The sequence below is a fragment of the Manacus candei genome, unplaced genomic scaffold (genome assembly GCF_025592945.1).
Source record: "Manacus candei isolate 608988 ecotype Guabito, Panama unplaced genomic scaffold, ASM2559294v1 h1tg000034l, whole genome shotgun sequence".
Classification (NCBI taxonomy): Eukaryota; Metazoa; Chordata; class Aves; order Passeriformes; family Pipridae; genus Manacus; species Manacus candei.
Genome location: NW_026138082.1, coordinates 4,498,036 through 4,525,764, shown reverse-complemented (window position 1 = coordinate 4,525,764; position 27,729 = coordinate 4,498,036). Strand labels below are relative to the sequence as shown.

Below are 27,729 nucleotides of genomic sequence, written 5' to 3'. Positions count from 1 at the left end.
TCAACATTTTCAATTTAGTCTTCCTCTCCCCATTTCTTCGTCCTGCTTTTCTTACACAGAACGGATAGTTTTGCAGTAATTTCTTAAAAAAAAAGTAACCCATACTGTATCTGTTGTCACTTGGTAGTCTGATGAGTTTTACTGACCCTTACTTTCTTTTCTCCTCAGCAATGCATTCAGAAATTGGGCTAAAGGTTTAGACATACCAAACTGACTGATACCTACAAATGCTCTGTGATTAGCTGAGAAGACTCTAAAGCCATAAATGTAATTTTTACACTAACTGATTATATAATTTGACTATATATTTTTTGTCTTCTTGACTTTGAACTTCTTGTTGAAATAATCTCTTAGTTGTTTATGCTGTCTATATTTGCGTGACAGATCAACAGTTTTTAACAAGGTGTCAAATAATTGTAGTTATGGATTAATTTTAGTTTAATTGTGCCTAATTTGGAAGTGCTTGATTCTGAACATTATGCTGGCTTTGTGTAAGTCAGGAGGATATTCATTAAAATAAACTGATATTTATCTCTTTAATTAACAATTACTATATCCAAACTAAGGCAAAGTAAGTAAAATATTAATATCGTAAGGTGCTATAGCAATAATGAATGTGAGGACCTCGAGGGGCAAAAAAAATTACTGCAAGTCATTTGTGAATAAATTGCAACCTATAATACCTGCTAATAATAGTTTACATCTCCCCTAAAATTAAAATGTTACCCAGTATCAGTCTATGTTGACATCTGTCATGATCACACGAGTCAACTGAAGTCATGTTTTAAAATACATGGGCAATTGCAGGGTAGTTCAAATATGTTAAAACACAGATGTATAGACTTTACGAATGAGGGCACTGAAAATTCACAACCCATTAAATAAGCTAGTATGCTATCAGCAGTGCATTCATTATTAGGTCTTTAACTGGGGCACTCTTTATCATTCCTCATGCGCTAGGAATATTCTAATTTTTCTAAGGTCTGGTAGCCGACTGTTCCACAAGGTTTCTTAGGAACCCAGTCTAATGGAAAAACTGAATGGAGATGGTTTTCTGCAAATTAGCAGGACAGGCATGTACTGATTCCTGGATGCAAAGTGAAATAAGATCAACTCTGCTGTATTTCAGAGGACTTGGTAATATGGACGAGCTATTTATATTTGAAATGCAAGGCAACAATATGGAATGTAAGTGTCTGAGTTGAGGGAGGCAGACCTTTTAAGGGTCACAAGTTTTGTGCTGTATGTGAAGTCCCCTATGTGAACAACACCTGGACATTTTGTAAGCAAGTAGAAGCAAGGAGGTAGCAGTTATTCTGCTCTGTTTAACTTCATGTACTACAAAGGAATTGTTTGACTATAACCCCCAATGCTGTACACAGATGGTTCATGGTAAAAGAAAAAAGGGATTTACTATGCGAGTCATGTAGCTTAAGATATAATTCCATAAATGTGGCCCACAGTATTTCAGCATGTCTTTCTCTTAGCATCTCACTACCCATAGGTTACTTGGCTCCCAGCCGATTCTTCCTATTTGTAGTATCCTTAGTTTTGGTGTTACAGCACAGAGTGGTTTATTATAATGCAAGTGATAAAGGAGTTGATTAAAAGTACATAAGAAATTGTTTGTGAGGGATAATTTACATAACAGTAATGATATTAAGCCTTCATATTGACATTTCTATTGTTTTATGCATGTGAAATATTAATTTATGTCTTGAAACTGCTACTCTTCTGTGTACTTTGTAAAAAGCCGAGTAGCAGTGTGGATGCTTACAGGTTCTACTGATGCCCCCATGTGGATGTCTGGATAGATCATTTTAGTCTGCCGAAGACATAACTGAGGTTTACTGTTAATTTAATAATAATTTATTTCTGTGTCATCCATTAGTGGGCAAAAAAGTGTGACTGTGGTATACCAAAATTATTTTTGAACTATGCTTTCCATTCTCTAAGAAATAGTGCTTGACTATCCCTTTTTTGTATCAAGCATTTGAAACTATTGTTGACATATTGGAAATAGCATCACACTAACCAGTTTACTTATTTTTGTGGGATTCTTGAGACCCAAGAACGTTTTCGTTCCATTAATATCCTAATGGCTGTGATATAACAGTGGCCTAATTAGTTTACTAACATAGAATAACCTAAACATCATACACTGGTTTTTCTCCCCTTGTGGATTAATATAATGATATTGTAACTGACAGTCCAGCTGTACCCCTGAATCACTGAAAATTAGTATTAAGATACTGGAATTGTCTATAAATGTGACAGCTTGGGTACTGTGACCTTACTAATTACAGCAACAGAGACCTTAGGAGGGGGTGATTTGTCTTGCGTCTTGGCTGGGTAGGTTAACTTGTACAAGGCCTTTAGTTTAAAAGACATCCTAATACTGACCCATGTTTTCAGTGTTCCTTAGATCGTAGTCATCAAAGGAGATTTTGGAATGTAATTACAGATCTGATGAGCATAATGATAGCATAGGGTCCCAGCTGTTCTTCTTGGCCATACAAACACTCTTACCGTGTGGCTGAGGAGCTCAGGGAACTCAAATTCTAGTTCTTCTTCGAAAGATCCCCTGTATGGACTTTACTAAAGACATGGGAAAAAGTCTCCTGCTGGTAGAGAGGCCTGGCACACAAGACACCTCAATTCCCAGACAAGTGACTTGGCCACTAAATTAAAACTACGCTGCCAGGCTTGATGAACTGGTAGCAGGGTTGTTTGTGACTTTAACATTTACTTTTTGGTCCTAGGTCCTTAAGTTCTGCTAAGCTGGGCACTTAACATTACTTTTGTACGTCTGTCATGCACTGAGATTTTCAAATACAAGTACACAATGTAGATACCTAAGTACTATTCAGAGTTAGACTCTTGCATTATTTGTGTTTGAAAAAATTGATCCTAGGTCTCTTGACAGCAGAGCATGCTAATGCCTGCTGCTTTGAGTTTGCACATTTTATATAGAACAAGAAGTATTTTTTAGGTCAGGGGGAAAGTGCTGCTCAGACTTCTTAGTTGTAAGTAGATTTGATTTCATATCTAAGGTGTGTATTACTTAAACCTTCTTTGAAATACCTACTTCATTTTTTTCCTGATACTATTTGATTTTACAGTAACTGGACTTATATACACGGGGAAATTACAGTTGTTAGAACCTGCTAAATAACTTGATCAACTGAGCATGTAGTGCAGATATGGACATTTGTTTGGTCTCATGACAGCTGGTCACTGTCTATATTAAGTGTATGTCCAAGCTGGAGATTTTGCCTCTGATCAAATCAAGTAACATATTGCAAGTTCAGCTAGATGATGTGAGTGTAAATGGTAGCCAGATCACTCCAGCATTGCTTGTGCTTATACCTCAACACCAAGTGTCTCTCACTGTTTTATTCAAAATTTCAGGTGTAAAGAACCAGCAATCCTAGTACTTGAAAATTAAGATATTTTCTTACCTTTTTACTCTTGTTTTGTGTTTGTTTTTTATTAGGAAACAGTTTATCTGGCACACTGGGCCCTGGAGTGTTTAGTCATGCTTTTCCTTTGCAGGAAATGACAGATAACATGTCTTTTACTCTACTTTTACACATTCAGTCTTTCAGAAGCATCTAGAGACCTTTATAAAATTTGTTTCATGACTTGTGGTTGATAACTGGTCAGTACTCTGATCTGCATTGTGTGAGCTTGCTTCAGAATTCACATTAGTTCTATGAATTTTGGATTTCAGTTCTAGGTTGCTGGGCTATAGTATTATCTCAAAGTGTTCAGTTTCTTAGTTTTAAAAGAAGCTCCTTTTTATTCTCAGTAAAGTCTAAAAAATAAAAAACGAAAAAAGCAAGCTAGAATAAATGCATAAAGATCCACATGCTTCTTTTACACATTTTAAATTAGATTGTGGTCATAAAGTGATTATTTTCAATAAAATGCTTTACTTTCTGTTTATACTGAAAGCAGACAGATTGCATGGCATAGAAGGTTTTAAATAGTCTAGTTATTTCACCTGTAGATGTATATAACCCAGGCTCTTTTCTATTTACAGAATATGAACACTTACAATGCGAATGGACAAATGTATCTAAAACAATTATGAATCCTTGGCTAAACAGCCGGTATCTGCTTCCATTTGTAGTACTGATTTTCACTAGAAAATGGGTTTACACAAACTAAAGTGCTAAAATAGCTTAGAAACAGATTTTGTCACTTCAGTTTTAAAGGACAGTTATCGCCTTGCTCAGTTTAGGCTAAAAAAACCCTAGCTGTTTTTTAGTAGAAAAGCTCAGGCAAACTGGAGAATGCAAGCAAATAAAACCAGCAGTAAAGCCTCATATATCCAGCTTTTATTTTCCTGTGTGCATATTGTTTGGGCTTTTTTTCTTCTAGGAAGAAAATTAAAACACTTTATTAATCAATCACCTTTTAAACAACTTTTATTCAAATCTTATAAAGCTACTTCCCATTTTTTGTTTCCCCTTTCTTTTTTTAGCTCCTTCTTTCTTTTTGTTGTAGTTCTGTAATATATTTTGGAAAAAGACATGACATATCTGTGCATAAGAAGTGAAAATTTCTGTGCATAAGTAAAGAAGTTACTGGTGCACACTTCTGAAAACAAGTTAAATCTCTAAATTTACGAATTAATAAATACATTGGATACAGAGGTTATGTAGGCATTCCACAAATAAATACGTCCAGTGCCTGAGATCTTGTGTTTCTTTAGAGCATCATGTAGGACTTTAACTAAGATGGTCCAGCTAGAGAGAGCAGGACAGCTGGGAATTCAGGACATCAGGTGTTTTGTGACCTGAGAATATGTTTGGTTCACTGTATAGTGATAGGGAAGCTGTTCCAGACATACAAGACGTGGCACCAACCTCATTTTGCATGAGTTTTACGTTGATAAAATCCATGAACTTCTGTAGACTCACATCTGATTTATTGCAGTGTGCCAGTAGACATTGAAGATGGAACAAATTTAAAAGTGAGTTCAACTGGGTCAAGCAAAAGCTGGCAGACCAAATCTAGGCCAAGTCATAGAGCAGTATCTTGAAAACAAAATATAGAAACTCAGGTTCCTTCTCTCTCTCTTTGATGTCTGCTCTGTGCTTTTATGAGTAGCTAACGAGCTCTGTGTAATGCTGCCAATATTGAATGTTGCTGATTTTGCACAGAATTACAATATATGACCCACTGAAAGGATCAGGCTGAAGGAGAAATAATAGCAAAGAGGATAAAGCAGCTCAGGCATTCATCTTTATGCAGTATTGCTGGATGTTCACCTTACATTTGACCTTGGCATAATAGTTGGAATAATTAATGTATATGGCAGATAGTGTAAATGATGAAGACATTCAAAAGGGTTTTTTTTTCTCTGTGATTTAAAGTACGCAGTCACAGCATTCCCTGAATCTGGTAGCAGGTATCCTTGCTTCCCTTACAATTATATTTATCATTATTTCTAAGGTTACAAGTTTTAGTTCATATTTTCTAGTTATTGGTTGATTATTGCAAGTTAGTTTAGAGCTAAAGAAAAGCCCAGGTGATTTCAAAAAATAACTTTCACATTAATAAAATATGAAGAAAGGACGTTTGCAGACTGAAGCAAGTTCAGCGTGGAGTGCCTACGGAGGCCAGGATCTGAAGCTCTCGCCTGGGAAAAGGGTGAGCTGAGTGAGGGCTGGGTCAGCCCTGGAGAAGGGGCGGCTTCAGGAGGACTGAGCAACAGCCCCCCAGTACCTACAGAGGGGTGATCAGGCTGCTTGTTAAACTGCTAAATAAAAACGTAAATTGAGATGAGTTTTTCTGTTTCTTGTGAAACTGCCCTCTGTTTGGCTGTTGCTGTATTCCGTCTATCAGAATGGTTAATCCCTTTGGGCCTATAAAGTTGCAAATTTTTGCCTTTGGAATAGAACAGATTGTACCAGATGACAACCTCTATGCACAGATAACATTGATATGTATATACTGTACATCAGAAGAAAGTATAAATGTGTTAAATAGAGCTTAATATTGATTTGTTTACTCGGTTATGTCATCAGTTCTCATTTTATCATTTGCATTCTTAATTATGGGAAATATTTTGTGAGTAAACAGTCTTTTGCGCACCTTCTTTATTTCTAGGACTCTAGGGTTATCAAGGGGAAAGGAAACTTTCCCCAATGTTAAAATGTGTCCTCTTGTTAAAATTTGAAATTGAGTCACTTGAATGATAATGAGTCAAGTACTGATGGGAAATAAATTTCCTAATAAGCTGAAATAGTAAAATAGGAAAAGCTACAGTAATATAAATGAGGTTCTGTCACACTTACTTCTTACTGCTTCTTACTGCAGTAACTTTAGTTACTTTTAGTTCTTTACTGAAACAGAGGAGCTCAACTTTTCAGAAAGTTTTACATAGAGTTAAACTACAGGGAAATAGCATGTACAGTTCAGATAATTTCATATAATTTTCAGTAATTTTTCAAAGAATAAATGAGAAAAAAAATATTTATGCAAGCAAGAGTATCCTGCAAAGATTTTAAGTGGTAAGGGATACAGAAATGTATTTGGAATAAAACATAATATTAAAGAAATACAGTTCTGGTATTCTTTAGTTTGCTTCCCATCTTTGTTGTGAAGAATTTAAATTAAGTGTAAGATCTCAATAGAATTTAAATCATTATGTATTCAGAAGACTAAGTTGTAGGTAGAAGTAATAACTTATATAGTACCAAATAGTTGAAAAAAATTAGATAAGCTTTCAGGCACCTAATATAGAAATCGCAAGCTTTAAAACTTACTACAAGTTGAGAGCTGATAATAATTTGTGAGAGATTAATTAAATTTTTAATAGATCATCTCTGAAAAAAAAGTTACTCAACAGCAGTACAGTTAAGGAGATGCTAATCATTAGGAAGGGAAGAGGGGTATTAAGGTGGTGGTCTCTTAGGTGAAAGAGAAAAAGAAATAGTTTGTAGTTTGTAGAACCAGAAGTTAATTGGAGCCACTAAAACATGCTATGGAATCCATTTCTTCTGTTGAGTCTGTGTTCTTGTACACACATCTTTCAGATTTTCCTAAGCTACCTAGCATTAGAGCTGTTGTCCAAATAGCAGCTTTTGCCTCAGTTGCTGTTAAAACAGAAATATACAGTCTGTAATAGATTCTTGCAGTTGACACATCTCTTCTATCTGGGTTTATCAATCAGTGAATCAACTGGGCTCAAATCCCTTGAAATCTTATCACATCAATTTTGTCATTTGCTTAGCTTCTAAAGGATAACTGGGTATTACTTCTGTAGACAATTTCTAGCTTCAGAAGGACTCTGAGTCGCTCCTTTTATCTACCATACCCCACCCCCCCCGGGGATGTGTTGAGACTGTTCAAGTTGCTCTGTGCTCTGCAGGTACTTTAGCAAGTCCTCAGGTCAGCTGCTTCCTGCCTCCCTTCCTTTCTCTAGGCTGGCAGATATGTCTGTATGTCAATCATGTATCTGTCAAGTCAGATATGAGTGATGGTGATGGCATAAATACACCATATTTCTGTCTGGTCATCAGTGGTACCTTGATGTACTGGTAAAAGAGAAGGACTACAGTTTGTCTGTGATAATTTACCTAGGCCTTACTTTGTCTCACAGAGTGAATCTACCATTTCTTTGTTGGTTTGTTTGACCTTCTGACTTGGTTAGGAAAATACCTCATACTTTGCTTAGCAATGTCTAGTGGTTACTCACAAAAAAATTGTTTGTGAAAGGTATTTTTACCCTCTTTCTTAAATTTTCTTTATAATATCCTATCTTTGAGCATCTGAGCAACCTTTTCACATATGGAAAGGTGATAAAAGAGAAACCCTTCCAGCCTCTCTGGCAGCCTTGGCCTGGATAGCCAGTGTAATGTAAGGAAAAAGCAGATGTCATTCCGTTACCCATTTCTGAATCATGTCTGCAAATTTCCTGCATGAATTTATTCCTCTGGCTCTGGTATTCTTTCTTAGATGGGCTGCAGCCCCTCTCATGGGTCCTTACCTACACATACTTTTACAAATGTTACTGTATTGGGTTTGTGTGGCAAGGTTTTGGTAGTGGGATGGTTACAAGGGTGGTTTCTGTGAGAAACTTATGGATGCTTCTCCTATGTCTCCAAGATGGACCCACTGCTGGCCAAGGCCAAGCCCATCAGCAGCTATTGTAGTGCCTCTGAGATAATGGATTTGAGAAGGGAAAAAAACCAGTCCTCAGTGACCCCAAGATCACTGAGGAAGGAGGGGTAGGAGGTGCTCCAGGCACTGGAGGAGAGATTCCCCTGCATCCTGTGAAGAAGACTATGGTGAGGCAGGCTGTCCTCCCTGCAGCCCATGGAGGTCCATGGGAGAGCAAATATCCACCTGCAGCCCCTGGAGGACCCCATACTGAAGGAGGCTGTGACTCTCTGGGAAGACTGTGATGGAGCAGGCTCCTGGTAGGACCTGTGAACCCATGGAAAGAGGAGCCCACACTGGAGCAGCTTTGCTGATAAGACTTGTGACCTCATGGTGGTCACTGCTGGAGCAGTCTGTACCTTAAAGACAGTACCCTGTGGGAGGATCCCCATGCTGGAGCAGGGAAAGAGTGTGAGGAGTCCTCCCCCTGAGGAGGAAGCAGCAGCAGAGAAGATGTGGGTTGAAGTGACCACAACCTCCATTCCCCATCCTCCTGCACTGCTGCGGGGAGGAGGTAAAGAATTCAGGAATGAAGCTGAGCCCACGAAGAAGGGAGGAGTGTGGGGGAGATGCTTTTAAGATCTTGTTTTAATTTTGATTATCCTACAAAGATTTATTTGGTAATAATTTAAACTAATTTCCTCAAGTTGAGTCAGTTTTCCTCGTGATGGCCATAGATGAGTGATCTCTCCCTGTCCTGATCTCTACCCACAGGTCTTTTGTTATTTTCTCCCCCCCCCATCCAGCTCAGGAGGGCAGTGACAGAGCAGTTTTGATGGGCACCTGGCATTCCCCACCACAGTTATCCAGGTCTTTCCCTTTGTCTCCATTTCTCTGTCTTTGCTGCATGACTCACTACCAGTAGTATCTGCTGAGGGGTCTGTCCTTTCTTTGTGCTCAGGGGCCACATAACAACCATCTGCTGCTGGATTTTTTTTAAGGCATCTCCAGATCCAGAGGACTGAGTTTAGCCTATCTCCTGGATGAGAGTTGAGGTACATCTTGCTAGTGATCTAAAGTGGTTACAGCTGAAGTGTCAAGAGCCATTCTCTGTGCAAACAATGCCAAGAGAGGGAGAGCGAGCAGGAGCTGCTTCACAGGATCTCTGCCAGGATGGGCTTTCTTTGACACCAGCCCTGCCAGCCACTCAAAGATAATTCAGAGCCGCTCTATAACAACAGCACAAAGCAAAGTGAAGCTAAATGTAGAGGTAAATATGGGCCGCTGCTTCTTTCAAGACTAAAGCCCTAAGCTGTCCAGGCCTTTGGACCTGATGCTCTTGCTGAAGATGAAACAAATGGAGCAGTCACAAGGTTAGAGAATTGTTCAAAGTTTATTCTTCAAAAGGACCTTGGCAGCTGTGGTGCTTTTGTATCAGTGAGACAGTTATATTTTATAAAATGAATTACAGGCCTGTCCCTTTTTTTTGGGAAATGCATTCCATTTTACCATTATTTGCTTCCTTGCAGAGCCAGCATGTATCATTCACAGTGTCACTAAAGAGATGCTGTCTGAGCTCTTAGCATAATCTTTATTTATCTCTGAGTAAAAGTGTTCTAAGTCTTTGCTTGTTTAGAAGTTTGAATTCAGACTTCAGGGTAAAACTAAACGTAATCACTGTGCTAAGTTAAATAAGAGAAGCAGCATTTAATGAGCAGCACTTATTATGGCTGTTATGTGACAAAACTAACAGGTTTGCAGAATAAATGTATCTACAATGCCTTTTTATAATAAATATGATACTTTCTAAAAATGGTTTCCATCTTAATAGGCACTTCATTGTAATTGGCTTCTGTAAAGCTGTCAGCATGAAGTGAAATCATCTCACACCAATACTTCTGTTAACATCTTTGATTTTATTAGATGCAGAAGAGATCAAAATTCAGCTGCTAGTATATTATTAAGTAGCTTATAAGCCTAACCAACCTTGTGGCTTATTTCAAGTTATAATTTACAAACCTGGTTGTGATTTTTACAGTGAAAGAAAAATTTAGTAATATTGATGTGAACTCAAGAAATAGGAAAGATACTCTTTCTGTGTATAATATATGTTTCTATATTGTAGCAGCTGGACTTTTTCCTCCCTTGTGCCCAATTTCTGGTGTAGGTAAAATTAACAGAGGAACAGCATGTTCCCCTGAAATCACAGAATCATAGAATGGTTTGGAAGACAGACATGTGCCGTGAGAGATCTTGCTTCCTCTCTTACTTTCAGACATCTCAATTTCTGTCCTTCAAGTAATAATGTAATTGAGTTGTGGTTTTCCAGTTTTTGCAAAATTTGCAGATGAGAACTTTCCACAGAAAGACACCCCAAGATATAATTTTTAAGTATGTTTTTATTGGCTCTACTTTTCAGAGTTAGGGGGGAGTTCTTGCTAGAGGTATTTTTAAAATATTTAGCAAGAAGATGGGAGTTTATTCTGTTCACTCTTTGGTGCAATTCAGGTAGCTGTGATAAGCATAGTATAGTACACAAAATAACAAATCCTACCAACAGGCACAGTGAGAACTTAGCGCTAAACTGCTCTACCAGTGCAGTTCCTTGGTAGCCCCGAAAATGAGCAGATAGGTTCATGCGTGCCTGTAAAATACCACATGAATATGGAAACTCCTTGTCCCACACAAAGGTCTGGGAACTGGAAAAGATTAATGGAACAAACTAAATTATAGCTGTATGATTATTGATTTCAGTAAAGATATGCCATAATTAATTAATTTCACAGAGAAAGCTAATTACATTTAATTGAGTTGTGACAAAATACAAAAGCTTTTATAATGGCTAAGTCCTATTTATTTCTGTCCAGACATTCAAAACATTGTTTTACAGAATAATGATCTTTTGTTTTGGCAGAAACCCATAAACATGTAAGGAAATAAGAAAGTTTTAAAGACTATCAGTGTCGAATAACTTTCTTTGGGGGATTTTAAAATTGTTATCATAAAAAAAAAGGCTTTTAATGAAGCATTCAATACATTAATTTGCACTGAACTATGGAATTTTCCCACACAGCATTAAAAAGGGAAATTAATTGCAAAGGCTAAGAATTCCCAGGGAGTTTGTGAACATGAAACCTGACACTACAAGTAAAATTTCTGAGATTTTTGGAATAAGGCTATGAATTTCTCTTTCAGAAATTCAGAAAATGCTGTATATGTAGCATCCTAGGCCTTTTTCAAATCCTTCCTTTTTAAAGACCTTTCTTACAGAGAAAGAAGAAGTGCTCTGTCCTTTAATTATGATGGTGCTAGGAGTGAGTTCAGGTTGTCTGTCTGTCATCTGAATTGCTGTTTAGCAGATAATAACACTAGGGTTTTTTTTTTCTGGATTAGTCCTTCCAGTTGGCCTCCTATCTCAAATTCCCTGTTAATTTTATAATCAATTTCATATTTGGTGGGTTGGACTGATTGCTGTTTGTAGATGTGCTTATGTGACACCTGCTTGTGAGAGCGTCCAAGTAAGGAATCTGTTTCTCATACCATGAGAGACCTAATTGGGTTTTTTTAATGGGTGTACTGCTAACATTTAAAACAAAAGAAAAAATCTGAGATGCGGTGAAAATCAGTGCCTGTAAATTGCAAGCAGTCACCAGTTTGCTTTACCTCCACCTTTCAGTGTCTCATGTTATTCACCCAGTCTCACTTTAGTTTTGCTTCTTAAACCATCCCTGGCTTTGACATAGCCTTTTCCTCTGCAAAAGTCTGTCAGCCTTCCTTTATCTCTGAGCAAAATAACACTACCAAAGAGGACATAATTTTTTAATACCTGGATTACAGTATCTTAATTTTACTCTACAACATTATCTCTCATTACTTCTAATATTAAATAATTAAGCTCAGGAACTATTTTTAAGTCTAAGATGCCTTGTAAAATAAAATACAATTGTCTTGAACTGTGTTGTTTTATTTGTTACTCTTGCTCATAAAAAATTACCGAACATGACTTTCTCTTTTAAATCCTTGCTTGTTAATCTTTCTTATGTGATAGACAAGCAAGTGTGAAAGTAAGTCTTGAATGAAATAAAATTTCCTAATAAAAATAAGAAAATTCGAATTCATTTGAAATTTATGGTGATTTCTTGTCTGATAAACTAAACTGAGGTTCTTGATTTGTAGTCTAAGAGGAACAACAAGGGGAATAAAAAGATTTAGATATGAGAGGATCAGCTTTATTAGTAAAGGCAAAAATGATTCTGTAGTTGAGATTCAGGCAATCTGAATAGACTTATTAAAAGCTTATTTAAATGCTGGAATAAATATGTATGAATATATGCCAAAATCTATCAGGAAAGCTCTCTTAAAAGGGATATGTAGAATGAACTGTATTCACAGTCACTGTGCATCACTAGTTTTAAAAGGAACTAACTAAAATGCTAAAATTATCAACAAGGTCATAATATATTATTGACTTTGCTGCAGACCAGTGCAGAGATAAATTATCTGTTAAGACTTATGAATATTTTCATCTTTAGTCCTGATATATCATCACTAAGAGCACTAGATTTATGTTACTGTCTGTATCACTGATGGAAGCTTTGTTACCTGTATTTACAGTGAAAAAAGTCTTCTGGAATGCCGTGTGAATCTCAAAACTGCTACTATGTCACAACTAGATTAAGCTATAGTAGTAGCTTTTTAAAAGTCAGGAATATTTTAATTATCAAGAAATTTGCATATTAACAAAATGCTATTTATATTTACCGAGACAACCTTTGCCTCACTATTTCTGCTTTTTTTTTCTTTTTTTTTCCAGGGCACAATATAGAAGTATGATAGCAACCGGAGGAGTCATAACAGGACTGGCTGCCTTAAAAAGGCAAGACTCTGCCAGATCTCAGCAACATGTAAATCTTGCCACAGCACCAGCTTCTGAGGAGAAAAAACCAGTTAGACGCCGGCCCAGGACAGATGTAGTAATTGTCAGAGGCAAAATCCGTCTTTATTCTCCGTCAGGTTTCTTTCTTGTTTTGGGAGTGCTTATTGCATTCTTTGGAATTGCAATGGCCATCCTTGGATACTGGCCCCAAAAGGAACAGCTTTTAGGATCTGAAGATAATCTATCTGTAAATGAAACCCAAATCCTGAGAAACCAAGGAAGCATTTTACTTCGCTTCTTTGAACAGCATGTACACTCAGATAAGATGAAAATGCTGGGCCCTTTTACTATGGGCATTGGAATCTTCATTTTTATTTGTGCAAATGCCATTCTGCATGAAAACCGTGACAAAGAAACAAAAATAATACACATGAGAGACATATACTCCACTGTAATAGACATCCACACCCTGAGGATCAGAGAACAAAAGCAGCTGAGTGGTGCCTTCACTGGCTTGTTGGGGGAAGGAGAACTCAGGCACAGTGGGAGCTCATGTGCATCACATCTGGCTGCGAACACGGTTGCGCCTTTCTCTGGCTTCAAGAGTAATCTTAGAATGGATAGTTCTGCTGAAGAAGATGAGATTACTCTAAATGAAGAAAGAACCACTAGTAGTAGCCTCCTGCCACCTCTGCTGACTGAACAATCTGGTTCAGTCTTTGGACTTTACCCTCACTCCAGCAAGGCTTCAGATGACAAAAGCACTAATTCTATAAAGTGTGAAACAAAATCCATTGTATCATCTTCTATTAGTGCTTTCACACTGCCAGTAATTAAACTGAATAACTGTGTTATTGATGAGCCCAGTATAGACAACATAACTGAGGACTCAGAGATCGCTAGGGGTCAGTCTAGAAATCTGTCAATGGATTCTCTGGCCATTCCACTAACTGATACCAATGAATCCTACAGACCGGCTGTTCCCATGCTGCCACGACACAATTCATTTGTGGACACTCCATCTGATCAGTTCACATCTTCTATGACTCTTGGACCAAGCACAGGAAAGCTTTTATCTCCTGGTGCTGCCAGGAAACAGTTCGGTTCCAACACATCTTTGCATCTTTTGTCTTCTCATTCTAAGTCCTTGGACTTGGACAGGGGTCCATCTATGCTCACTGTCCAAGCTGAACAAAGGAAACACCCCAGCTGGCCCAGACTGGATCGAAGCAACAGTAAAGGATACATGAAGCTAGAAAACAAAGAGGATCCAATGGATAGGTTACTTGTGCCACAAGCAGCAGTCAAGAAAGACTTTACTAATAAGGAAAAGCTTCTTATGATATCAAGATCTCATAATAATTTGAGTTTTGAACATGATGAGTTTTTGAGTAACAACCTGAAGCGAGGAACTTCTGAAACAAGATTTTAATATTTAAATTACAATTTAGAAGATGTCATACAGTATTTTTTAAAAAAGCATTTTGACAAGTGTTTCCTTTTCAGTGAGACTGTACCAGCCTGTTTTTAACCAAATGCTTAATAGCCCATTAAAATTGGCTTGTGCAAACAGAAATCTTCACCTTTGTAATGTTGGGTTTCTTGTTGTAGTAACATACAGCTGCAATACTGTACATTATCATTGCTCAGACAGTTTTGTTATGACTGATTCCAATTATTCCCAAATCATTATTTCTTTTGTTCTATATAAGCATGTTACTTTTTATCACTTTGACTCCAGGAGACTGCATTAGGAAAAAAAGTTCAATTTACTTACTTGCAAGTTGTCTTTCTTTAAAGACTGCAAGAGTCTGAAAACACAGCTTGTGGTCTAGAATGGGAAGGGACCAGGAGCACATACTGGAATTGTCAAATCCAAGCCTTTATTCCTGGGTGTTTTCTTTCATATGCAGTACGTCTTGAACTGCAGTCTTGCCACTGTCATTATAAGAAACTTGTTTACATATTGGGGTAGGTGGATAGAAAAGAGTGGATATAATTAAAACAATTTTTTGTGAATTCATTGTAGTTGATCGAGCTGAATACCGGTGTTGTGAATTGTTAACTATGCTTCGTACAATAATCTTTCTACATCCATTGTAACTTAATCACGTAATTCTGGAAAAGCATATATAAAGTAAGAAATCTGAAAATTCAGTTCTCTACACCACTTTGATTGGCAGCGGTTTTAAAATCAGGATAGAAAGATTCAATTAAAATCATAGGAACATGATGAATGCTGACTGGATTTTAGAAACGATGTATAATAAGATGATATTGGGGCATGCATCTGAAGACAATAATGGAAAATTAATATATTGCCTCTTATTACTATAGCAAGAAGCTAAATAACTAGATCTCTATGTTCAAAATACTGACACAAAACACACAATTCAGTATGTGTACTAATATTTTAAAAAAACCTCTTGCCTAAAATTTTGATTTATATATTTCACATAAATATTGGTGTAATGGTTCACTGAAGGTTTAGCTGTGGCAATTTGCATTACAAGATTTTCCAAAAGGAAGCGACATTTACAACAATGTTTTTCTCAGCAAAGCAGGCTTCACAGTTGACAGTTGTAGGCTATTGCTAAAGAGAAGGAGAATTTGAATGTGCAATATCAGAAGGTTTTCATGTATTTCATTAAGGTATTTAGGCCGTGGCCCTGCCTTGACACCGTGCTAGAGAATGTCACTTCAAGCTGCTAGGCTTACCTAACAGGATGTTGGTCTTGGTTGAATTTGATATATTCACTTAACCTAAATACTCAGGAATTATTTTTAATGGCTTTTCCCAAAAAGAATCAAACTTTTTAAAGTGTCGTTGTTCCTCAATTACTTTGGCTATGAAAGATCAAAGATAAAAATGCCCTCTCCCTTTTTTAAATATTCTGCTCCATATTTCAACTGTGCAATGTTTATATATCAGGAGCATTACTTGCTCAGTGAGTTGAGGCGTAGTGTTAACTGTTAGAACCTCAAGCCTATATATTGTAACAGAGTTGGCTAAATATTTTGCTATGAAGCTTTTAATAACTTTCTGGTTTGTGTTCTTAAGACATTTGCTATTTTTTGCAATAAAATGTCTATCTACACATATCTGTTTTAAGACCTATTTTTTCCTCTATGATCTCAAATCTTACATATCAAAGTATAATTAGGTATCATAGCATTGTATATACCATTGTACTTAATTTTTTAGCCTGCCACTTCTTATTTTGTCATGACTAATTTCAGGAACATGCCTGCACATGTAAAGGCTGAATGGTTTTTTTACCCATGTAATGTGAAATATATTCAAAGTGGTTTTGATACAGGGAATTTTTGTATGGAAAGAACATCCCATTCTTTTTAGTTTGGCAGTAAGTATTCTCATAAAAATAGAAAACACTATAAAAGACATTAATGATGCAAGCATTTTATTTCCTTAATAACTACATTAAAAGATAGCTTAAAATACTGTTTTTCACATACTATCATATGTGAGAATGATGGTCCCTTTGTAAGTATAGCAGGGCATGAGCTTTTAACATAGATAACAGGTAGAGAAAAATGTACCGATTTAAAAATTTAAAATTAAAAAAAATTACCGAGGTAAAGCTACCAACTTAAGGAGTCAAAATAGCACCATGCAAAGAAACTCTGTGGTTGACAGACCAACTACAAAAATATTCCCCAATTACCCTAAAAGGTAGGCTTTCATGCAGATAATCACAGCACTGTTGAGGTTGAAAAGGACCTCTGCAGGTCATCTTGTCCAGCCCCCCTGCTTAAGCAGGGCCCCAGGACCATGTCGAGATGGTTTCTGTGTAACCCCAAAGAGGGAGACCCCATAACCTCCCTGGGCAACCTGTGCCAGTTCTGGGTCACCCTCACAATGAGAGAGATTTTCTGATGTTCAGAGGGACCCTTCCGTGTTTCAGTTTGTGCCCACTGCCCCTTGTCCTGTCACTGGGCAACAGACTCTTTCCAGAGCCTGGCTCCTTCTTTTTTGCAGCTCCTTTAGATATTTAAACACATTGATAAGATCCTTCTGAGAACTCTCAAGGCTAAACAGTTTAGCTCACTCAGCCATTCCTCATAGGAGAGGTGCTTCAGTCCCTTCATACATGGGGGAGTCAGGAATCTTACAGTGGCCAAAATTATAAATATCTTATTCAATCAGTTCCAGATTAACTTCACAGACTTTTTTTCTTATTATTTCATTTCCATTATTGATGCTTTGTGCAGCCCCACAATGAGTTTTTCATGTACACTCCAGGGTGAAAAAGAAGCCAAAGTCAGGAAGTTTAAGACTAATTTTGTCATCAGAGGAAATAATTGTGTAGCTACACTACAAGCCTTTTCATGGAATAAGCTAAACCTTACATCTGTCCAGAGGAAATGAGTCCTTTGTTTATAATAACTCCAGAAAGAAAGAACTGCTTGCACAATGGGCTTGCCTAAGACTATTAAAAAATATATTTTCTACTTTTTAGGTAATCATCTTAATCACTGGCTATGGATCAGACTGATGTTTAGGTCCATCCCACCCTCGTGGGCAAAGCTCATTTATTAGGCAAGTTTCATCAGGAAATAAAGAGCAAGACTCTGCTAGATAGAGTGATAGGGCATAAATGCTGCGTTACACTGTCTCTTACAGAACTGACTCTGTATTTTACATGAAATTGTAAAAGATTGCTGAATAAAATCCTTGAAACAGGGATTGGATTCTTGCCAGGTTGATACTTTAACTACTCCCCGGTGAGCCCAATTTATTCTCCCTGTGAGGCAGTGAACCAAACCCTTTCTTGCAGAGCAGCGCCAAATTCAGCAGGAGGGACTGGCAAATGCTCCAGCTGCTCAACTGCACATGGCTTAATGGATGGGAAGGCATTAGCTTTCTCAGCAACAAAAGGACCTCAGAACAGTGTTATCCACCCACATGGCTGTCATAAGGCTGGAGCTGTGTAAAGGATGGGAAAGTGAGGTGGCCCCTCCAGTTTGGTTTTGAAAGAAAATGGAATTTAATGCTATTAACTGAGCAAGATTTTTGAGGCTGCTAGTTTTGGAGGTAGACATCAACAACTGCCCTACCTCTTATATGACCTAAATAAATATTTTTTTGCAAGCATGTCAGTGCCATTCTTAGACCTCAAGTTGATTTTGATTATCCTTTAAATGCAGCATTGCTAGTTCTTTGGTTTATGCTGAGTGAAATTTGGGAAATAGGACTAACCTACAAAAGTAGTTTTCTCCCTGAAAAGCTTTTCATGCAGATTGTAGAGTTCTTGAATTGCTTTAGTATTATGCTCTTAAGTTATTTCTTTATATGAGTCTTTTTCTGACTCTTTCCAGGAACTTTTGCCTTCATTTTCCCAGCACTCCTTTTTTTTTGGTTAATTTTCCTACTACATACAGCATTGTGGTGAGCAAGTAGAAATCTTTTAGCAAGACTGTGCATGTGTATATGACAATGCAAATGGAATAAATAGCCATTGTAATATAGGAGTGCTTCAATTAGTACGATTTAGCTACTCAAGGGTAAGTTCATGCCCTTTTTTTAAACCTTTTCAGATTAAACTCAGGAGTGAATTAATTGCAGTTATCATAACTATCATGTTTAACTTACAGGTGACATTTGTTATATGGCGATTTGTACTTTAGGACTCGGTATTTCAAATTAACTTCACTGGAGTATTTTACACATTCAGTAAACCCCAGTTTTTAATAGGATTATTTATCTGAATGACAGCTGGCAGAATTACAATGCCAAGTTTCATAAGGAATGGAAATGGGATAGTTAGAATACTTTTATTTTAGGATAACTGAGTCCAGACAAGAGCCACCAAGTTGATCAGGGTCATGGAGCACCTCATGTATGAGGAAAGGCTGAGAGAATTGAGATTGTTTACTCTGTAAAAATGAAGGCTGCAGGGTGACATAGTACCTGAAGAGAACTCACAGGAAAGATGGGACAAGACTATTTACAAGAGCATGTACAAGGGGGAATGGGTTCAAATTGAAAGAGACTATGCTTAGATTAGATATTAGGGAAAAATTCTTTACTTGAGGGTGGTAAGGCACTGGAACATGTTGCCCTGAGAAGTTGTGGATGCCTCATCCCTGGAAGTGTTCAAGACCAGGTTGGATGTGGCTCTGACCAACCTTCTCTAGTGGAAAATGTCCCTGCCCACAGCAGGAGTTATGGAACTACATGATCTTCAAGGTCTCCTTCCAAACCAAATAAAACCCAAAACCCAGAAAACTCCAAACGCAAACCAAGCAACCAACAAAACCAACAAAAAACCTCCAACCAAACAAAAAAAATTTAATTGAAATTGAAATATAAGACCCTGCTGTATTTAACAAAATATACAGATGTCTAATCTGTTGTCTTGGTTTTAATTCAAGTGGATAATGCTTTAGAGAAGAGTGATTTACCATCACTGTGAGTTGTCCATAGGAAGAAACATAAACCATTGGTGCCTCTTATCAGTTTTTTCCAGCTAGTGTAATTATTCAGGATAGCATTCACAGAAACATCTAATCTGTTTAGGAATCCCACTAAGTCCTTCAGTTCACTAATACTGTTTTTGCAAACTACTGCAGATTAATTAGGAGTTGCCAGTAAATGTATTTCCCTTATCAGTTGGCAATTCTTATCAGCACTGTGATCTCAACTGCTCCCCTGTTAAAAAAAATGTTCCAGGAATAACCTAATATCTATTGTAAATATATTGATGTTTTGGGGAGGGGGTGTGTTTTTCATATTTTTAAAAAAATTCATTACTCGATTTACTCAGAGCCATGCTGTGATTCATTGTACAACCAATTTAGCACTTAGATCTTTTTGTTCTCACAGTTAGTTCCTACTTTGTAGATGATATTGTATCTGTTCTTAGCCTCTTAATTGTATGGGTTTTTTTACTTTCAACATTATATTCCATTTCATTCTGGCTCACTAGACAATTCAGTTTTCCTTCTGATCTCTTTTATACCGATGACATTTACCTACTCTGACTAAATGGGCAGTCAGTGCAACCCAACAGGAATAGATCTGTGCTTGCTGTCAAGGTCTCATTGTCCATCCTGATTGAATTTTAGAGAGTTTACCTGATTAGCTCACACGTGGGCTGGTTGGCCACTGGAATATGTTATGGGCTCCTGGAGGACATCTCCTCATTTATTTTTCTGTTAAAGGAGTCCAGTGTGTACTGTGAGATTGTTCTTTGGTATGAACTGAAGTGTGGTACGTGAGGCCAGCAAAGGAACACTACTGACCTGGAAAAGACATGTTGTTTAGCCACACCCTTAGTCACTTCTGAGAATTGCATCAGCACAAGTGTACATTTTTCTTAAATCTGACAATAAATGCCATTTGGTGAGATTATTTCGCATCAGATCCTTTAAAAACTCCACTAATGACCCACCTGAAGGCTTATACATCCCCTACCAGCCCAACCTGCATATTTTTCCTCTGAATTCTCTTCTCCAGCTTAGGGAATGATTTCAAATGTGCTACTATATGAAATAATTTGCTGAAGTCAGAGCAGATGAAATCTACTGCATATTTTGTCCAGAAAATCATTATTTCAAAAATAGATATCAGTTTAGTGTGGTATTATCTATCTTTGGCACATCTACTCAGAATCTTACCCTATTTCCCATTTTCATTCTTATCTTTTGTTCCCACGCTCACTGTTCCATTACATACGTTTCCCCACTGTGTTTCCTTGGTTATGGTTTTTTTTATAATCATTTTGGTGACACTGCCATTAATCCAGCTGTGTCTGGAATTATCTCCAAAGGTTTCCCACATTCAAGGTATACGTTTGTGTGCTGTTGGTTTAAAAAAAAGTCTGCCTTACCTGAGAGCCAAAACACCAGTCTGGTTGATTTCAATGACTACTTTTCTTCTAAATTTGTCAAAATTTGTTCAAAACCAATCAACACTTTACTTGGAGTCCCACTGTAATTTACTCTTTTTGTATAAAGTTAACTGGATCAGCTTATGAGCACTTGAGTTTCTAGGAGCGTTTTGTCTATGGCACATGCCGTGTTTAATAAAAGCCAGCTGGTATTTGCTACAGCAATTGTTTGTGGTAGAGATCTGTTGGCTCTTGTAACTAGGGATATCTCTACTCAGTTGTCACAACCACCGTTTGCTCAGTCTTTTTTTTCTGGGAAATTAATTTTTATAGAAAGCAAAGGTAAAAATTCAAGGTAAAGACAATATTTAACTTGGCTAACAATGATCAGTATACTTCTGCTTTTTAACTCAGTTATCACAGGGAAAAATATTCCTGTGTCTTCTACCTACTTGTCTTGATTGTCTGGAGGTCTTAAATGTTTGCCCAATGTAATTCTGAAAACAGTGAGCTAAAACTGTGCATCCAAGATGAGAGTATAACACTGTTGTGTGAACTTAATGGAATATACTACTTTCAGTAATAACCTCTACAGTTTCCATAGTATAGTATTTTCACTGACCTGCCTTCACGGAGAAGTGGATTGCTTTTCTGTGTAAGTGCAGTTTTGAAATGATCAGCGTACAGAAGTACTTCACCTAACTCTTTACAGAGTGCATTTCTTAGCATTTTTGAGAAATAGTTATAAATTTAAGCATGTTCTATTCCACCCTGAAGGAATGTTGCTCCAATTTGTTGTGATTACTGTCTTTACTGTAGTCACTAGTTTTTCAACGGTCTTGATTGATTCAAATAAAAATATATGAATGAGAAATAGGAAGATCACCTCCTATCACACAGAGAGTACAATATAGTTAAACTCATCTGGCACCTGTAGAGAATTCATTATCATTTTAACAGATGGGAAGCACTCTGATATATGATGTGAGCATATTGTATTATCTCCAGCAAACAAGTGTTCTTTATTATTTCTTTATTGAGACTAGGAAGAGGATTAGACATATAACTTAATTAAATATCAGTACTCTTTGATTCTTGGGTAGAGGAGTCAGGTGAATACAATATATTAGGGGGGTTAGGAATTAATGAAATGGACATTAGATTCTCATTATACTCTCTAAATCTATATGCCTTATAATTAACACTGTAGTGAAGGGCTCTTGCTTACTGTCCTAGAAAACAGTTCTGGTCATTCTGCTAAGGAAGAAAATACACCTGTTTCTTGTCCACTGAATTTTTGAATGAATGCTTTTATTCTTATGACATTGTTATTGTTATAAGAATACTGACCTATCTCACTGTTATATAGACTGACAGTTTTGCAAGGTTTTCATGCCTTATCTTAATACTTCATTTTACACTTCACTTTCCTTTTGCAGGTAGAACAGGTTAGGGTATTTCTGGAAGTCATTAAGAACTCTCTGATATTTACAGTTGCACCTGTATCCCTTTACAGCAATGCTTTAGTCTCTGGTCTCGTAATCGGTGTAAGATGACTAAATCTTGCCTACCAACATAAGGGACAGATTCCCTCTCCCTTCTTTCTTCACACCCTTTCTTCCACAGTCCTACTCCCTAAGCAGTGGAAAAAAACCCATCAACAGAACCAGCTACAGCAGCAAAAACTTGTAGCAAACAACAAACAGTAGCACAAAACAGGTACTGAATCAGAGACTTGGTCTGCTTCAAGGCTTACCTGTGTAAGGGCAGAGGCAGAGCCAGACTGCCATGGGGACAGATTGATTTCAGCTGACTGTGAACCCCACTATCTCTTCATAATATCACTCTGACTCAGATGAATTGTAGTTTCTGACAGCACTGGGTTTTAGAGAAACATAGTGAACAGGCTGTGACTTCTACCTGTTCTGTCATATCTGCTCTGATAATGAAACCCTGGGAATCTGTGGAATACCCGTCTATGATTTTCTGTCTGCATTTACTCTTATAAATTTCTTTCAAGTATCCAGTTTCTTGGTGATTATCTATGAATGAGCGCAACGTTTGCAGAAAACACATTCCTGAAAGGAGAAGCAAGAAGAAAATTTACTTGATTATTGTAAGTCATTTATTAAGCTTCTGTTGTGTTGCTAAAGGTAGGCCTGGGTGCTTCTTAATGACTGTGTGTTCATAATAGTCAGTTACGTTCTCCTCTGAGATCTGCACATCTTAATTAGTTGATATTATAAGCAGTTTTCTAGTCCTAAAGCAGATGGAAAAAAATGTACCCCTGAGCCCTTCTGTGTCTTACTGTCTTCCAGAGCACAATGAAAGGTTTATTTTTTAAAATTAAATTATTTAATTTGAATCATGTGCTAGATCATATAGCCATATGAATTTACAGACACAGTCATATACATATATACACACAACATTTGTTACTAGATCTGGAAGCTGATCTACTTCAGAGCATTCTGCTTTTGTTGCTCAGCAAAGATAAACAGCGTGGTGCAAAGTGAGTGGGGAGAGGAAGATGCCTGTGTCCAAAATGATGGACTGCCTTTATTCACTCCTGCCTCAGTGGAAGTAAGCACAATATAAATCATTAAAGCAAACACTTAGAAAAGTGTGAAAATTATTGAGGTTAAAGGGCCATAAAAAGGACACTAGCATCCCAAGTCTGAGTCTGGGAGGATGAAGCATAATATATCACCAAATCAAGTCTTGAAGAATTCAGGCTATTCAGAATTATCCAATTCTCTGACTTTTAAAAACAAGGTGATATCTGATTTTATCATTGTTGGAGAACCCCAGAAAAAATAAAAGGTTAGTGCATTGAATCAGGAAGAGATTTGTTGCTGGCAGTGGACTTGGACGGACCATTACAAACACGTTTCCACTCTTATCACATACTGTCACAGATGGAGTGACACTCTTTCCTCATGAGGGAAATAAGGGGAATATGTAAGTAGAATATGTAGTAGCAGTATATTTATTGATATAAAAAGTGATTTAACAAAGTTTGATAGTGAATGTGACCATGGTCTAACAAAATTCAGTGGCAAGGTACACTTGATTATTTACTGCACAGAGGACAGGGTAAGGCAAAACTGTTAAGGGGAGACCCTCCTGTTGAGTCATGAGATTCAGGAAGGACCCTCTTGTGTTCCAGACTCTTTCTCAGAGGGGAGTTTAGGTATAGTTGGATCCAGAATTGGTCAACAATTTATGTCTAAAGGGTCACATGTGCACAACCAATCCTTTATGTCACTTAGGTAGTATTTCAAAGAAGTTTAGCATCACTTACCAAGAATCTATTGCGGCACGGAGTCTCTCAACCTCGAGAAGTGAGAGTTATCCCTGCTTACAGGGAGATCCTGGCACACAACCATGCAGGAAAGCTCAACAAGCCCCGGGCTGTCCCCTATTTACAGTGTAAGATGATTGACTTACAGTCATATTTGCATACCAGCAAGATGTCTGGGTCACCATTCCAGAGAGCCCTTGTCTGCCATCTCCCAAAGTCCAGAGTAAGCTGGATGCAGCCATCACAGCCCCCACTGGTGGTTATGGCATAAGCAGGGGAGGAACATAGCGCCACAAACACTATTAAGAAAAAGCAAAAAAAAACTTTAAAAGATGTGAACTCCTTAATATGTGGTATAAATCATTATTAAGATACATGTTTCTGAATTTCCCATTGGAAAAGTAATCATTACTCTTTCCTTTTGACATCCTGGAACTGACACCTCTGTGTTGGCTGGAAAGAGATATGAGCCACTGGACTTCCCAACACACATTTGCAGCCTCTTTGAGTCAGGCTCTGAGAAGATACAGGGCTGAGACTCCTTGCAGAGTGATTATTTATCAACATAAACAGTAAATTCTGTGCAAGTTTATCTTCATCCCTTCCCTGACGTCAGGAACGTGTATCACAGTAAAGAAACTGTATATCTGCAGATATGTTGGTACCAGTCTTTACCAGTATATTTAGTTGCTGGCGGCTTGAAAGGCATCTAAATGCATCCATATTGTAATAGAACAGTGATTTGCAACATAAAAATTGGAATTTATATAAAAGTGAGCCATGTAGGCCTCAGGCATAGTCCTTGCTTTTCAAATGCAGATGGAAAGTATCTGGTAGGGAAAAAGTATCAGCTTCAGCTGATTCAGGCCAGGTGTGTGGCTTGCAAAACTCTATGACACACAATATACTAGTCTGGATCATGGTTATAAACTTGGTTTATGAAAAAAAAGACTGTGCTTTTCACTGAACTCAACAAATAATTAATTAATCCTAGCTAACCTTATTTGCAAGGATATTATTCATATTTGCTTTTGATAATATCAACACTTAAAATTACTTTCACCAGAGGTGCCGGGATAAGCAACGTGATACTCGTGCCAAAAACATACACAGATCATGACCATAGTCCAGCTGACCTTAACTTTCAAATTAGTATCTACAGAAAAGAAAAACTGCCCTTCATTCAATTTAGATTTCTTCATGTTATCTAAGAAAAGCTTTTGTATTTAATAAAATATAGCTTCAGAATAAACAAACACATGCAATGGGAGACAAAAAGGATTTGTGTTATTTAAAATCTGAGCACAGCAAGATGTGAAGAGGATACTGACTTTCTTGAAAGGGAAAATTCAATCTTCTGGAGTTGACAGATTCTCTGTAGCTACTTAAGATCACCCAGGCTGAGTGCTATGACAAGGATTATGGTTCATTCCTAGGTGTTCAGAAAGCTCAGCTATAACCTGCAAAAATATTTACCTGAGTGTCCTCCTAAGCAGGCCAGGGCCTGGTTTAGTGAAGTGCTTGGCTTTCATTGCCTGTAGATTGCTAGCTTCCTGAGTGAGTGTCTGCAAATATAAAAATTTAAGTCAGTTTAAAGCTGCAGATGTTTGGAGGACAAACATGGTCATGATTTCATTGCCTTTCCTCACTGCTCCCCTTAAGACAGTGTAACCTTCTGTCTTATGCTTTTAAGGGTGTAGAAGCAAATGATGCTACAGAGGAATAAAAATTAAATAACTTTTAAAACCAGCTTCTCTGTGATGAAGCCATGTCACAGAATTTGTAGATATTGAATAAAAATTGTTTTGGAAGACTCATGCCTCTTGTCAAAAACCACATTCCTTGAATGAATTCTGAACAGGTTGGCTATAGTGGAAAGACATAAATATCACTAGCTGACAGAATTAGACACATGCCATTTTAGAGAGTGGATAAATTATATGGACAAGTTTGAAATAAGGATTTTTCTTCTTTTTCTATTTGTAGAACAGAAGCTTCTGGGAAAATGTGTCCTGGCCCCCTCTTTGCTGCATACAACTGCTTGAAATATATTTTTAAATTTTTGGAGTTAGAGTTAGAATGGCAGTATTATTTTCATAAAAGTGTAGGCTTCTCCATATCTGTTCCTCAATAAGCATCTGCTCTATTTAAAGGAAAGTATCCTCAAAATACAAATCCAACTGTCCTATTTTTTTGATGCCTTTCTAATAGTAAGGAGCAACTTAATAACTAAAGTTAGTGATAACATGAGTATGATAAGAAACAGTCTAAAACAGATTGAAGACCCCTTAATTATTTCATATATGCTACTAAACTATAAGGGATAATAGTGTTTTATTATCTTAGGAACATTAGGTACATTGTGAACTTTACAAAAGTGAAAGAAGCTTCTATTCAACACCTGTGTTTTGTATAATAAGGTTTACATCATTTTTGAGTACAGGTCTTCATATAGTCAGCCATGTCTCCTGCAAATCCAGTAGCTGATACTACAACTGATTCATCTATCTTAAAATGACATTTAGTTTCTAGTAGAATTGTCTAGAATTGTCTAGAAAATGTCAGTTTCTGGACTTTTAGCTAATAACATGGAAAAAGCTGAATGGTGTCAGAAAAGGCAATACCAACAGGACTATCCAGACTTTGAAATTATTAAGTTCCAGCTTAAGCTTGTCTCTCTCTCTGAATCAGCACAGCTCAATTTACATTAAATTCCTTAAGGTTTCTTTTGTTACTCAAGCCTGTGGGCATCATCCTTAAGCTTAGAATGTAGTACATGCCTTTTTCAGTATGAAGGAGCCATCTGGTTTTTCTCCTACTCAAGTAATACTGACAAAGAACATATATAACTGCAGCAATGTTATCTAAAAGGAAAACAACATTTGCTTTCTCCAAGGAATATAAATAACAGATTGAAAAGTATATGACCATCCACAGTATGCATGTGGTTGGATATAGCAGAAATGTAACTGGTTTCAGTAACAAAATTTCAGTGTTCTATTGGTAGGAATTGAAGCTTTATATTTCCTTTTCCCTTAGTCCTGTCACCTTTCTGTGTTTCCTGCCACAGTAAATGTTGACTTTAACAAATAAGAAAATGAGAGGGAATAATTTTATACCACAGACTGTCTAAATCCTTCCTATTTCAGACACTTACCATTCCAATTTCTACCCTTAAATTAACTTTCTTTTCCTCCTGACTTTGACTGTCTTCTTAAACTGTTTTCAGCAGGAACAGCAGCATCCCTAGTTGCTTACGAGGGAGAAAGGATTTAATAGGTAAGGAAAATTGCTGCATTAAGGAAATGCAGCAATGTCAGTGGCATGGCATAAAACTCAGTCAGAGCAGTGTGCCTGATGCACTCCTTCTTGCAGTGAAGCCTTTCTATTGCAAGAATGGCTAAGTTAATTTTTTCTATGTCATTCTGCCCCTCTTACAGAATTATCCTTCATAGCCTGCACCTTACAGCAGTGAGATCACAAGCTTCAGGCTACAGATATCCTTAGCACAATGGTGCCACCAAAGACAATGCATGCTGGAAAACACATTAGAAACTGTTATAGATCTCTGTAGAATCTGA

The 27,729-nt window shown here is 37.2% G+C and overlaps 1 protein-coding gene across 2 annotated transcripts in view; it reads left to right on the top strand.

Annotated features, from left to right (window-relative positions):
* The window catches only part of TMEM200A (transmembrane protein 200A), a 51,781-nt gene extending 34,113 nt beyond the window's left edge, over positions 1–17,668 (top strand). For both annotated transcript variants that reach the window (XM_051792447.1, XM_051792446.1), the window contains exon 2: positions 12,929–17,668. In XM_051792447.1, the coding sequence (XP_051648407.1) occupies positions 12,945–14,423 (1,479 nt within the window). In that variant the 5' untranslated portion in view covers positions 12,929–12,944 and the 3' untranslated portion in view covers positions 14,424–17,668. The remainder of the gene's footprint in view (positions 1–12,928) is intronic.
* The last annotated feature ends 10,061 nt before the right edge of the window (positions 17,669–27,729 follow it).